This window comes from Ranitomeya variabilis, chromosome 2 (assembly GCF_051348905.1).
Source record: "Ranitomeya variabilis isolate aRanVar5 chromosome 2, aRanVar5.hap1, whole genome shotgun sequence".
NCBI lineage: Eukaryota > Metazoa > Chordata > Amphibia > Anura > Dendrobatidae > Ranitomeya > Ranitomeya variabilis.
The window spans coordinates 732,288,742-732,302,184 of NC_135233.1; the positions used below are offsets into that span (position 1 = coordinate 732,288,742).

The 13,443-nt window shown below is 40.3% G+C and overlaps 1 protein-coding gene across 3 annotated transcripts in view; it reads right to left on the reverse strand.

Moving 5' to 3' along the window:
- The window catches only part of FIG4 (FIG4 phosphoinositide 5-phosphatase), a 613,672-nt gene that overhangs the window by 339,529 nt on the left and 260,700 nt on the right, over positions 1–13,443 (reverse strand). For all 3 annotated transcript variants that reach the window (XM_077289568.1, XM_077289569.1, XM_077289567.1), the window contains 3 exons: positions 8,613–8,746; positions 5,386–5,502; positions 4,123–4,168 (listed from right to left, as the gene is read on the reverse strand). In XM_077289568.1, the coding sequence (XP_077145683.1) occupies positions 4,123–4,168; positions 5,386–5,502; positions 8,613–8,746 (297 nt within the window). The remainder of the gene's footprint in view (positions 1–4,122; positions 4,169–5,385; positions 5,503–8,612; positions 8,747–13,443) is intronic.

The following is a 13,443-nucleotide window of genomic DNA, read 5'->3' on the forward strand; positions in this document are numbered from 1 at the left end:
TAGTAGGTCATTGGTGACTTAAGTCAGGGCAGTTTCAGTAGAATGCTGCAGTTGGAAACCAGGTTGTAAGCAGTCAAGAGGGACTAGGAGTAAGGCTAAGTGCACATGTTGCAGAATTACCGCGGAAATTTCTGCGGCAATTCTGCAACTCCTGCTGCGGATATATCGCATGCGGAATTGGCATGCGTATTCCCGCTAAAAGCTAGCGTTTTCTAAGCGATCTGTAGCATCACTTGGAAAACTGATTGACAGGTTGGTCACACTTGTCAAACATAGTGTTTGACTATGCAGCATCAATAGTAAAAAGATATAATGTTAAAAATAATAAAATTTTAAAAAAATTGTGATATTCTCACCTTCCCGTGGCCCCGGCAGCCTTCTCGCTCCTCGCGATGCTCCCGTTCCCAGTAATGCCTCGCGGCAATGACCCCAGCGCCTCGGTGGCACTGATGAAAGTGGTGTCCACCGCTAGTCTGATGATCGGACTAGCGGTGGACACAGCGTTAGTCAGCGCCACCGCCACACGCAGCGCTATGTCTGCCATCAGGCTCTAACACCACCATATCTCACCTTAAAAAACTCCTAATCTAGTGATCCTACTGAGTACCACTGACTCTTTCAGTGAAATTGAATCATTCTGACACTGTAACTGATGAAGGTCTGAAGCGTTTTACTACAGTGAATCACATTAAAAATCCTGTTTGATCACTTAAGGTGAGTGCTGGGTTTACTTAATATAAACATTTTTACTTTAGACCCCAATTTTTTTTTATATTCTCAAGAGTAATAGGAAAAAATTGGACCTCACAATTTGTTGTGTAATTTTTTCCTGAGCATGCAGAAACCCTGTGGGGGAAAACTACTGTTTGGGCACACGGCAGGGCTCGAAAGGGAAGGAGCGCCATTTGACTTTTATTTTTTAATCACAGTTTTTATTAAAGCATATGGACACACAAGTAACACAGTCTGATAGATTTTCCAGACAGGTACAATGAATACAAAACCAATGAATACATTTTCATTTTAAGTAAACAATGTTCTTACCCCATACCCACCCCCCATCTCCCCTCCCTCCCCCCAATCCCCTGTCCTTTGTCCAATAAAATCATCTGAAAACATCTTGAAAGTTATACCAAGCTTTACAAAAGTACAATTGTACATGTAGAAGTCCCTCCAGAAGCAACTAAATGACACCCATTCTATTCTGCAATAACTCAGAAGACGCCATGCCTGGGTAATTCATCCATAAGCTCCACACATTTTCAAATTTTGTATTCTGACCTCCCTTGATGTATATATTCCTTTCCAGAAGGACAATAAAATTTATTTTGTTCAATTCCTTTTTACCTGGTGGTCTTTCATCCAACCAATGCATCGCAATAAGCTTCCTAACAGCATAGAACAATCTTGAAATAGCCAACCTTCCACATTCATCCGTAGCAATATCATTCATACAGCCCACGAGGCATGTCAGCGGGCTGCGCACCACATTTACCCCCGTCACCTCTTGAATCAAATTAAGCACTTTCACCCAAAAGGGCTGGAGGCGAGCACACGACCACATCATGTGTAGCAAATCAGCACCTTCCTCACCGCACCTTGGGCATTTTGAGTCACCTCTCAATCCTGCCTTCATCATCCATACCGGGGTCCTGTACACCCTATAAACCAGGTATAGCTGTGACACCCTCTTAGCCTCACTCAAGGAAGCCCTTGTAGTATGGACTCCCACTGAGACTCCGACAAGGGACCCATGTCTGCCACCCATTTTTCCCTTATCCTTAAGGTGCTTCAATAAAAAAGTATCCATCAGACCCCTATACATCAAAGTAATAAACCCCTTCATACTCCTCCGAGGCCCTATGAGATTCAACAAGCTATCAGATTGCAGAATCACGCGCCACACCTCATTTTGACTATTTAGGGCATGTCTCAACTGCAGATACTGAAAGAACATCTTCTGACTTAAAGGAAACTCATTCCTAAGTGTTTCAAATGTTTTAATAACATCCCCATCAAACAACTGAGACATAAACCAAATACCAATGCGCCTCCACTGACCGAACCCCCCACAATCTCATAAGCTCTGCCAACCTAGAATCAAACCAAATTGGTGCATATCTCGTAAATTCCGGTACTCCCATTCACTGCGTATTCAATGATTATCCCCGCTGAAGAACTTTGTTCTGGTTCTCCCCAACCTACCATATGTTGGCATTGGAATGCTATATAATAGATCCATGGATTAGGGACCGCCAGGCCACCCTCATCCTTTGCAGATGTTCTAAAAGGATTTCCATGCTCTGAATCAGAGTAAAGGTTTATCTGTGTCTCAACAGACCAGAGAATCAAATTTCTCATAGTCTGGGAGTCCTTCGTGTGTTTTTTAGCAAACTCTATGCGGGCTTTCATATGTCTTGCACTGAGAAGAGGCTTCCGTTGGGCCACTCTGCCATAAAAGGCCAGACTGGTGGTCTGCAGTGATAGTTGACTTTGTGGAACTTTCTCCCATCTCCCTAGTGCATCTCTGGAGCTCAGCCACACTGATCTTGGGGTTCTTATTTACCTCACTCACCAAGGCTCTTCTCCCACAATTGCTCAGTTTGGCTGGACGGCCAGGTCTAGAAAGACTTCTGGTAGTCCCAAACTTCTTCCATTTAGGGATTATGGAGGCCACTGTGCTCTTAGGAACCTTGAGTACTGCAAAAATTATTTTCTAACCTTGGCCAGATCTGTGCCTTGCCACAATTCTGTCTTTGAGCTCCTTGGTCAGTTCCTTTGACCTCATGATTCTCATTTGGTCTGACATGCACTGTGAGCTGTGAGGTCTTATATAGACAGGTGTGTGCCTTTCCAAATCAAGTCCTATAAGTTTATTTAAACACAGCAGGACTCCATTGAAGGAGTAGAACCATCTCAAGGAGGATCACAAGGAAATGAACAGCATGTGACTTAAATATGAGTGTCTGAGCAAAGGGTTTGAATACTTATGACCATGTGATATTTCGGATTTTCTTTTTTAATAAATTTGCAAAAATTTCTACATTTCTGGGTTTTTTTGTTTTTTTTTAGTCAAGATGGGGTGCAGAGTGTAAATTAATGAGAAAACAAATGAACTTTTTAGAATTTACCAAATGGCTGCAATGAAACGAAGAGTGAAAAATTTAAAGGGGTCTGAATACTTTCAGTATCCACTGCATTCGCTCAACTCTAGTTTTAATCCTTTTTCTGTTTTGCAGTCTCTTCTAAAAATTTTGTTTATTTACAGTTTACATTATTGCAAAGTTTATTATTTTCATGTGCACTACTAATTTATAAAAAAAAATAAATAAAACAATGGTTATCATAAACTTGGTGGTGCTGGGTAGTATCTTTTTATGGTCTGTTTGTCTCTTATTGGGGGATATGGTAGTGTAGTTTTTTATCCAAGTTGACAATTCAAACCATGATGTTATTACTGGTGTCACTACCCAAACATTTGCCTTAAAAAAAATGCATACTGACAATATTTATATGTAATAACAATGTGACAGTTACAGTACATTTGCAAATTCTCTCTTCAGAAAAGAAGAGGACTTAGACTCTAGGGTCATCAATTGGAAGTGGCAATCCCAGAAATCAATACCGACCCTTTAACAAGCCTTATCATATGAAAGCCAAAATAGAATCTCAATTTGCAGACGTGTTTTGGGGTGCGTTTTGCATTCATTTTTGCTCTTTTTTGAAGAGGTGTGTTTTCACTATAGGTGTCTGTAAACACCTCTAGTGTTCCAGTCATGCAATGTGCTAAAAAAAGAAATCCATTAACAAAATGGTGATTCTTATGCTAATTCATGTTTTTCAATATTAAAGAAAAAGGTTTCAGTTTCTTTCCATTTTTTGGGGCATACTACATTTTTAGTCCAGTTAAAAAATAGCAGCTCAAAAGTAGGCAAACCGAAAACCTTTTTTTATGGCACATCAGTTCCCTTTCAAATCATTGTGCTCTATTCTATTTCTACTGCAATTTTTGGATCCAAAATTTGAAACAACTATTGGACATCTGAACAGACAGACACTTAGGTGAAATGTGTTGTCCTGTATTTAATAAGATATATGCACAAACAGAAACTTTAGTAGTACCTGCAAGCGTCCAGATGGTCCAACGACGCCTCCCAGATCATGCCACCTAGGATAGATGACATCACCTCTGCTTACTCAATTATATTGTTAATGTTAATAATCGTAAAAGTGCGTTCACAGTACTTCCAAAGAATAACCAGCAGTGGATATTGGCATTGTAGACAAGAAGCATGCAGAATCCTGGAGGCACTGAGAGGGTTAAAGGGTATCTGTCACCCCAAAATTCGCCTATAAACTAAGGCCCTGGCATCAGGGGTTTATCTACAGCATTCTGGAATGCTGTAGATAAGACCCGATGTTACCTGAAAGATAAGAAAAACAAGTTAGATTATACTCACCCAGGGCCGGTCCCGCAGCGGTCCAGGGCCGGTCCCGCTGCGGTCTGGTCCGATGGGCGTCGCAGTCCGGGTCTGGCGTCCTCTTCTTTGCTTCCTGTCGCGGCTCCTGCGCAGGCATACTTTATCTGCCCTGTTGAGGGCAGAGCAAAGTACTGCAGTGCACAGGAAAGGTCAGAGAGGCCCAGCGCCTGCGCACTGCAGTACTTTACGCTGCCCTCAACAGGGCAGAGAATTACGCCTGCGCAGGAGCCGCGGCAGGAAGAAAAGAAGAGGACGTTATCGTATGAAGATGGGAGGCGCTGGACCCGGACAGCGACGCCCATCGGATCGGACCGCACCGGACCACCCCCCCTAGGTGAGTATAATCTAACTTGTTTTTCTCCTCTTTCAGGTTACATCTGGGGCTTATCTTCAGCATTACAGAATGCAGTAGATAAGCCCCTGATGCCGGTGGCCTTAGCTTATAGACGAATTCTGGGGTGACAGATTCCCTTTAATAACACTATTATATGCGTCCAGATTTTCTAAAAATTGTTAGATGAGGGGGGCAGAACTAGTCATTATCACACTCTAATCCAGGAGGTGCAGCTGGTTTAAAAGGGCAGCGGAGCTGTTCATTCCTTGTCTATGAGTAGAGGTGCTAACATCTTTGGTATTTGGGTCTGTGTATGTAAGGTGGAAGACCTGTGTAAGTTGCTTAGACTCTACAAGAGGCTGAGTATTGGACTTGGAATACTGAGCAGCTGAACCGCTCTGTTTCTCATAATGCTAAATTTTCATTTCTAAACACTAATGTGTTTTAATCAAGTTAATCTATAATAGACAACTAATTAGCCAAAAACCTCTATTAGTTATAAATTATTAAGTATTTAAATGAGAAACATTTATTGAATGTAATAACTAAATTCAAATGAAAAATGCTTACTTTTCATCAGGTCTTAGGACACTGCAATATGCATCTGGTCGATTAACAAAGAATCCCGTTCTCTTCACAACATTTTCAGCAATGACATTGAGTCGATCCAAAACGTTGCAAAGTTTGCTGAAATATAGCAAATATTAGTTTGGGGATAAAGTGTTAAAAAGTAAAATATTAATTGACTGTAAATATGCTGATATTTTTATAAATGCAATTCTTAAAATTGTAGACATTGGAACTAACTCCTAGCCAATATTAAACTACCAATCATGCTGTGATGGGGCAGAATCTGGGCCTCTAAATGTCTTCACTTAAGTCTTGGCAGTATTGCTGCCCCACAATAACCAAATGCAGTCATCAAGGTCAGCTAAGACAGAAGTTTATTCATGAGATAGGAGATGCAGATGCTACTGATGAGATTCTATACAGAGGGAAGAGAATGAGCTAAAGGCAGTGCTCTCCCCTCCTCCCGCTTCTCACTTCTACATAGAATCTTATGAGGAGCAACTTCTACCATCTCTTATCTCATTAATGGGAAAGTGTCTTCATTGAATACAGATTTTACCCAAGAATTAAGAATTTTGATCATGACTAATCAGTCCTAGAGGAGAAAGAAGCAGATTTATCTGATAAGATATAATACAAAGTGGCCATACAGGTTATAGAATGCTGAAAACAGTCCTCCCTGTATGCCTCAGATCAGATGTGTTGTTGCTGAGAAATCATCTTTTGTCACTTTACATTACCTCTTCCAAGCTTTGGTGAGGATATTGCCCGGAAGACAACTCTGCCTCCAGAGCTTGTTTTAAATATATGGGGAGTTCCCAGTGTGATATGTAATGGCTGCTCTCTGCTCTCCTGATCTCACTTGCAGAGCTGTGTGTGATTATACCTGACACATCTGCAGGCTCCTCTCACCTTCCAGCTCACAGGCAAACAGGGTTGCAATATTGTAGCAATACAGCATGAATCAGAGAGAAGCAAAAAGTGTAAACATTTTTATTTCTCCTGTTCGGTGTTAGTTGTCTCACTAGTAACTCGCCCTTCATGTAAAATAAGCTCTGGAGGCAGAGTTCTCTTCCAGACCACATTCTTCCAATAGCCGGAAGAGGTAATTTATATCAAGTGATAAAAGATGATTTTTCAACAACACAGCTGATAGGAGACATACAAGTAGGACTTTTTCATCACTCTATAGTCCGTATGCCAAGATTAATAGTTTAGATATGTAAAATATTGTGCCAGATTCCCTTTAATCTGTGATTCAGCCATCTGATGATTTATCAAATAGCACTCGGACCAATGTTATATTATGGGGCATGAGAGAACAATCGCAGCTTGCCATGATTGGCAGTGAGACTCGGCTCACACTGCATATATCGGACTACACCGGGATGGCATCGGAGTGCAGTCCGATGTTTCAAGCGCACCCAAAGACTTGTATGGATGCATGTGAAACATCGGACGGCACTCAGATGCCATCCCAGTGTAGTCCGATATATGCATAGTCAGGCAATGGAGGAGATGGAGAAATTGCTTTCTACGTCTCATCCACACCTGTACTGCGATTCTCTCATGCAAGAGGATCGCAGCACAGTGAGCTGACCCTAATCTCACACTCGCGGCAGAGCTGAAGATGAAAGTCATTAGCATATCGTTTCCAACGCTCTCGTATCCAATGCCATACGCTACTGTTTTTCCACCCTAATGGTGCTTTATGCATTACTATGCCTTGCAATGTCCTTTAGAGGAGATTGTGCTGGGCCTGTGTGTGACTTGGCGGAGCAATGGGAGGGGTGTAAGTGCAGTTACAGGTCTGTGCTCACTGCTGGCTTGCAGCCCAGGACATGGAATAATGGGAAATGTTTTAACAAGTGAGCAGAGGAAGTGGTTATTGTAACAGTGCTGGTGTCAGGGTACAGGGAGCGAAGTAGAAAGTCCTAAAACATGAAACGTGGTAGAAATGGTACATGGGGATCTTTAGGGACATTATCCTTAAGCATTTATGGCAAAACTATTAATTGGTTCAGGGTAGTAGAAAACCTTTTTAAATGCTCTGCTTTTGGGTCATTCCATCCTTTCTCCTCATTATTTGGTTGTCTTTAGTATAAAGATTGTACTATTCTATACAAATTGCTTTTTAAATACTGTAATAAAAAAGAAAATAATTCCATATATATAATAATTGACCCCTGCATAAGGAACTTGTTTTTGCACTAAATTTAATTTTGAACAATAACTTTTTTGCGCTAAATCAATACTTTTCTGAAAAATGTAATGTCAGATATACAATGCACCTTTCATATTAGCAATAAAAACGATATATTCACATGATTGCTTAAAATGTACCTATCACAAGCATGGGGCTGCCTTTTTTACCATTTTTTAGAAAAGAGAGGCAACTTCAGAATGGTGATTTAAAAAAAACAAATAAACATCTATTAGCAAAAGTGTCACAATAGTCCCTAATGCCCCCTTCTCCCACTGTAGGACTGAAATTTTTAGCAAAAGTCAGGTCTGAACTTTTAGGTTGTGGGATCCCCACATGCAGAGTGGTATCCCAAGACACACTGCAATCTATGAAAGTTTGAGATCTTGCTCTTTGTGCTAACCTAGACCTGCCATATACTTTACTAAGCCGTTACAAAATTATAACATTATTGGAACAGTTACATTCATCTATTCCACCAATCAGTTCTGACGTCCCACCGTATTCAATGGTTTAAGAAAAATTATATGAGGTTATTTAATAAATCATATTTCCAAAATTGGAGATGAATAGAGAGACGACTTAAAATGTCATCTCTAAAATGTCCATTGAATGTAAAATGCTTGGCACTTTACAGGGGAATAACCCTTTAATAGCCTATTGAGCATAGGGGACCACTGGGACCTCCACAGATACTGGTAACGGGGCTCTGCAAGTCAAGTATGCGCACTAATCGTTCATTATGGGACAGTGGAAGGCAGCCAAGGACCATGCTTGGTCATTTCTGGCAGTCCACAGAGCAGTAATGGAGAAAAGAAGCATATGCTCAATACCCACTTCGTCTTGACAGGGCTCTGCAGAGGCTAGTTTTCTGAATTGGTGGGGTTCAAACTCTCAAGCTCCCAGTCGGCAATAAGCTATCCCTAATTTTATAGATAGAAAATGCTTATATACTTGGCATAATCCCTTTAAATGATTTTCACGATGTATACCATGAACCACGATCTGTGAATTAGATCTTTACCTTTTAGTATACTTTGCCATATCCCAGGGAATGTATACAATGCTGCGCTCAGGGGGGATAAACTGGTTCAAATAGGTAACCGCAGCTACCAGTTCATCACTAAGGATCCTCTCATGCCTTCTCTTCTCTCGTTCCTTAGTTAAAAAGAAATACATGTCACACATAAACGTACATACTTTTTTATATGTATAAACACTTAGAACTTCCATTTTTTCTATACATGGTACATCTTAGCAAGAGCTTTTCTTGGGTTTAACAATGATACTTTCCATTTGCATTTGACGTTCCATCCCCTGCTTTTCACATCCAACCTTTTTTCCCCAACATTTGACACTGAAACTTGTAAAAAAAACAAAAAAAAAACAACACATATTGATTTGGCTGCATGTTCCAGAACAGTTGGACAAAAACATTTTTTGTTTCAGGGAAAAGCTGACCCATGCCAATTGCTATTTGGAACAAAGTATAGCCAAATCTTTTACAATGTGGCCATTGTAAAAGCCATGTTAGAGAATCACGGAAAGAAATGTTTTGTGGTGACAGGACACAAAAAGAAAAGTTAAACTATTGTTATTGTAGTGTCCTGATCAATTATAAAAGGTATTACCTATCCTTAGACAAAATATTTGTACTAAGCTCTGTTCACATTATGTTTCAGTTAGCACCTCATAAAGAAGGATACGACATGACAGTGTATACGCTAAGCATCTCCCAGGTAAAGAAACCATATACCAACTATTTCCTTTTGTATTGAAAAGAGCATTTGACTACACTGTAAAGAAGTAAAAAGTATAGCACTGTATAGCACTGCATACCAGCCCAGTGTATTCCAAAATTATACAGGGTGGGTCACTTATATGGATACATCTAAATAAATACCCCAAAGATAAAAGTCTAATGGGGTCAGATCGGGAGACCTTGGTGGCCATTCAACTGGCCCACGACTACCAATCTACTTTCCAGGAAACTGTTCATGTAGGAATGCTCGGATCTGACATCCATCATGTGGTGGCGCACCATCTTGGGTGTCAGGTCCGAGCATTCCTACATGAACAGTTTCCTGGAAAGTGGATTGGTCGCCAGTTGAATGGCCACCAAGGTCTTCTGAACTGACCCCATTAGACTTTTATCTTTGGGGTCATCTGAAGGCAATTGTCTATGCTGTGAAGTTTAATGATGTGCAGCATCTGAAACAACAGATACTGGAAGCCTGTGCTAGCATTTCTTCTGCGGTGTTGCTATCAGTGTGTCAAGAGTGGGAGAAGAGGGTTGCATTGACAATCCAACACAATGGGCAGCACTTTGAGCACATTTTATAAGTGGTCATAAACTTGTAAATAACTCATGAAAGAATAAAGTTACGTTAAAACCAAGTACACCATTGTTTTTCTCGTGAAATTCTCAATAAGTTTGATTTGTCACATGACCCTCTTCCCATTGAAAACAATAAAGTTGGGTCCAAAATGGCCACCATGGTCACCACCCATCTTGAAAAGTTGTCCCCTTCCCATATACTAATGTGCCACAAACAGGAGGTTGATATCACCAACGATTCCCATTATATTTAGTTGTATCCATATAAATGGTCCACCCTGTACTCTCATGCAATCCATTGAGCAATGGTGTATGCATTGTGTTTTTCTGGGCCATATTCCTAACATAGGGCTGAAACATAATCTGAACAGAGTCTTATTTGCTTCCTCAATATAGTACAGATGCAGATTGTGAAAAGGTTTTGAAACAGGTATTGTGTAGTACACAAATTGACAAGTTAACGTAGCGACAAGTGATACATTGCATCGGGTAGGTATAACTACAATAATTATCCCAGAGAACATAGTAACAGTTATTAAGGTTGAAGGAAGACTAAGTCCATCTAGTTCAACCCATAGCCTAACCTAAAATGCCCTAACATGTTGATCCAGAGGAAGGCAAAAAAACACCATGTGGCAAAGAGTAAGCTCTACTTTGGGGAAAAAAATTCCTTCCCGACTCCACATACGGCAATCAGACTAGTTCCCTGGATCAACGCCCCATCAAGGAATCTAGTATATATAACCTGCAACATTGTACTTTTCAAGAAAGGTATCCAGCCCCCTCTTAAATTTTAGTAATGAATCACTCATTACAACATCATACGGCAGAGAGTTCCATAGTCTCACTGCTCTTACAGTAATGAATCCGCATCTGTTATTATGCTTAAACCTTCTTTCCTCCAGATGTAGAGGATGCCCCCTTGTCCCGGTCTCAGGTCTATGATTAAAAAGATCATTAGAAAGGTCTTTGTACTGTCCCATATATTTATATATTAAAATAAGATCACCCCTTAGCCTTCATTTTTCAAAACTAAATAGCCCCAAGTGTAATAGCCTATCTTGGTATTGCAGACCCCCCAGTCCTCTAATAACCTTGGTCGCTCTTCTCTGCACCCGCTCTAGTTCAGCTATGTCTTTCTTATACACTGGAGACCAGAACTGTACACAGTATTCTAAGTGTGGTCGAACTAGTGACTTGTATAGAGGTAAAATTATGTTCTCCTCATGAGCATCTATGCCTCTTTTAATGCATTCCATTATTTTATTTGCCTTTGTAGCAGCTGCCTGACACTGGCCACTAAATGTGAGTTTGTCATCCAACCATACACCCAGGTCTTTTCATTGATGGTTTTCCCCAGAGTTTTAGAATTAAGCACATAGTTATACATCTTATTACTTCTAATCAAGTGCATGACCTTACATTTATCCCCATTAAAGCTCATTTGCCATTTATCAGCCCGAGCTTCTAGTTTACATAAATCATCCTGTAATATAAAATTGTCCTCTTCTGTATTGATTACCCTGCATAGTTTAGAGTCATCTGCAAATACTGAAATTCTGCTCTGTATGCCCCCTACAAGGTCATTAATAAATATGTTAAAAAGAAGAGGGCCCAATACAGACCCCTGTGGTACCCCACTGCTAACCGTGACCCAGTCCGAGTGTGCTCCATTAATAACCACCCTTTGTTGCCTATCCCTGAGCCAGCTCTTAACCCACTTACACATATACTTCCCTACCCCATTATTCTCATTATATGTATCAACCTTTTGTGTGGCACCATATCAAAAGCTTTTGAAAAGCATATACACTATGTCCACTGGGTTTCCTTGGTCCAGTGTTAAATATTAATTATTAATTTAATTATTCTTATTCTCAATTCTGTACTGAGCACATTGCCTCTCGCTGACATTACAATAAGCTATTTCTGTATATGTAGCTCAGAGTATAACAACACCATATAGAGAGGACACGTGGTCTATGGGACACATTTATAATCACAGCTCTTAGGAGGTGGAGGGGGCTGTCAAGAGGGGGTCACCTCCTGACTGCTTCTCCATCATTCTCCAAGGACTTCAGACAACACACAGAAGAAATGAACAACTGGTAGCCATGATGACGTCTATTTCATGTCTTCAAAGGGAGATTTGTAGTTAAAATTCTGCGCTGCCGCAAAGATGAATTTCAGGAGATTATAGTTGATTCACAGTGGTTTTATTCAACGCATTTCAGGGGTCTCATGCCCCTTTCATCAGGAAATACCACACAGGTGTCCCCTTTTTGAATATTGGCACCACATTTGCTATACGCCAGTCCTGTGGTACAGACCCTGTTATTATAGAGTCTTTAAAGATTAAAAATAATGGTCTATCAATGACTGTACTTAATTCCTGCAGCACTCGGGGGTGTATCCCATCTGGGCCCGGAGATTTGTCAATTTTAGTGATTTTTAAATGCCGCCGTACTTCCTGCTGGGTTAAGCAGGTGACATTTAATGGGTAATTTTTGTTATCACTGATCATATTGTCTGCCATGGGATTTTCTTGTGTAAATACTGATGAAAAAAAGTCATTTAGCATATTGCCTTTTTCCTCATCCTCATCCACCATTTCACCCAGACTATTTTTAAGGGGGCCAACACTATAATTTTTTAGTTTCTTACTATTTACGTAGTTAAAGAATATTTTTGATTTATTTTTACTCTCTCTGGCAATGAGTCTCTCTGTCTCAATCTTTGCAGCCTTGATTTGCTTTTTACAGAATTTATTTAATTTTCTGTATTTATTTACTGCCTCATCACTACCTACTTCCTTTAATTCTCTAAATGCTTTATTTTTGTCCCTTATTGCGCCCCTTACAGCTCTATTTAGCCATATTGGTTTCCTCCTACTTCTAGTATGTTTATTCCCATACAGTATATACTGTGCACAGGTCCTATCCAGGATGCTAATAAACGTCTCCCATTTTCTTTGTGTATTTTTATGTCTCAGGATATCGTCCCAGTTAATTGCACCAACATCATCTCTCATCCGTTGGAAATTTGCCCTCCTGAAGTTTAATGTCTTTGTCACCCCTCCACTACACATCTTATTAAAGGATACACGAAAACTTATTATTTTGTGATCACTATTCCCCAAGTGACCCCCAACCCTTATATTTGATATGCGGTCTGGCCTGTTGGTTAACATTAGGCCTAGCAGTGCCCCCCTTCGTGTTGGGTCCTGAACCGGTTGTGAAAGGTAATTGTCTCTCATAGTTGTCAATAACCGATTACCTTTGCTGGAACTGCAGGTTTCTGTTCCCCAATCTATTTCAGGGTAGTTGAAGTCCCCCATAATAATGACTTCTCCTTGAGTCGCAGCTTCATCTATTTGCTTTATGAGGATATTCTCCATTGCTTCCATTATTTTTGGAGATTTATAACAAACCCCTATCAGTAATTTATTATTTTTCCCCCTCCCCTTATCTCCACCCACAGGGACTCTACATTTTTATTAGATTCACCTATATTATCA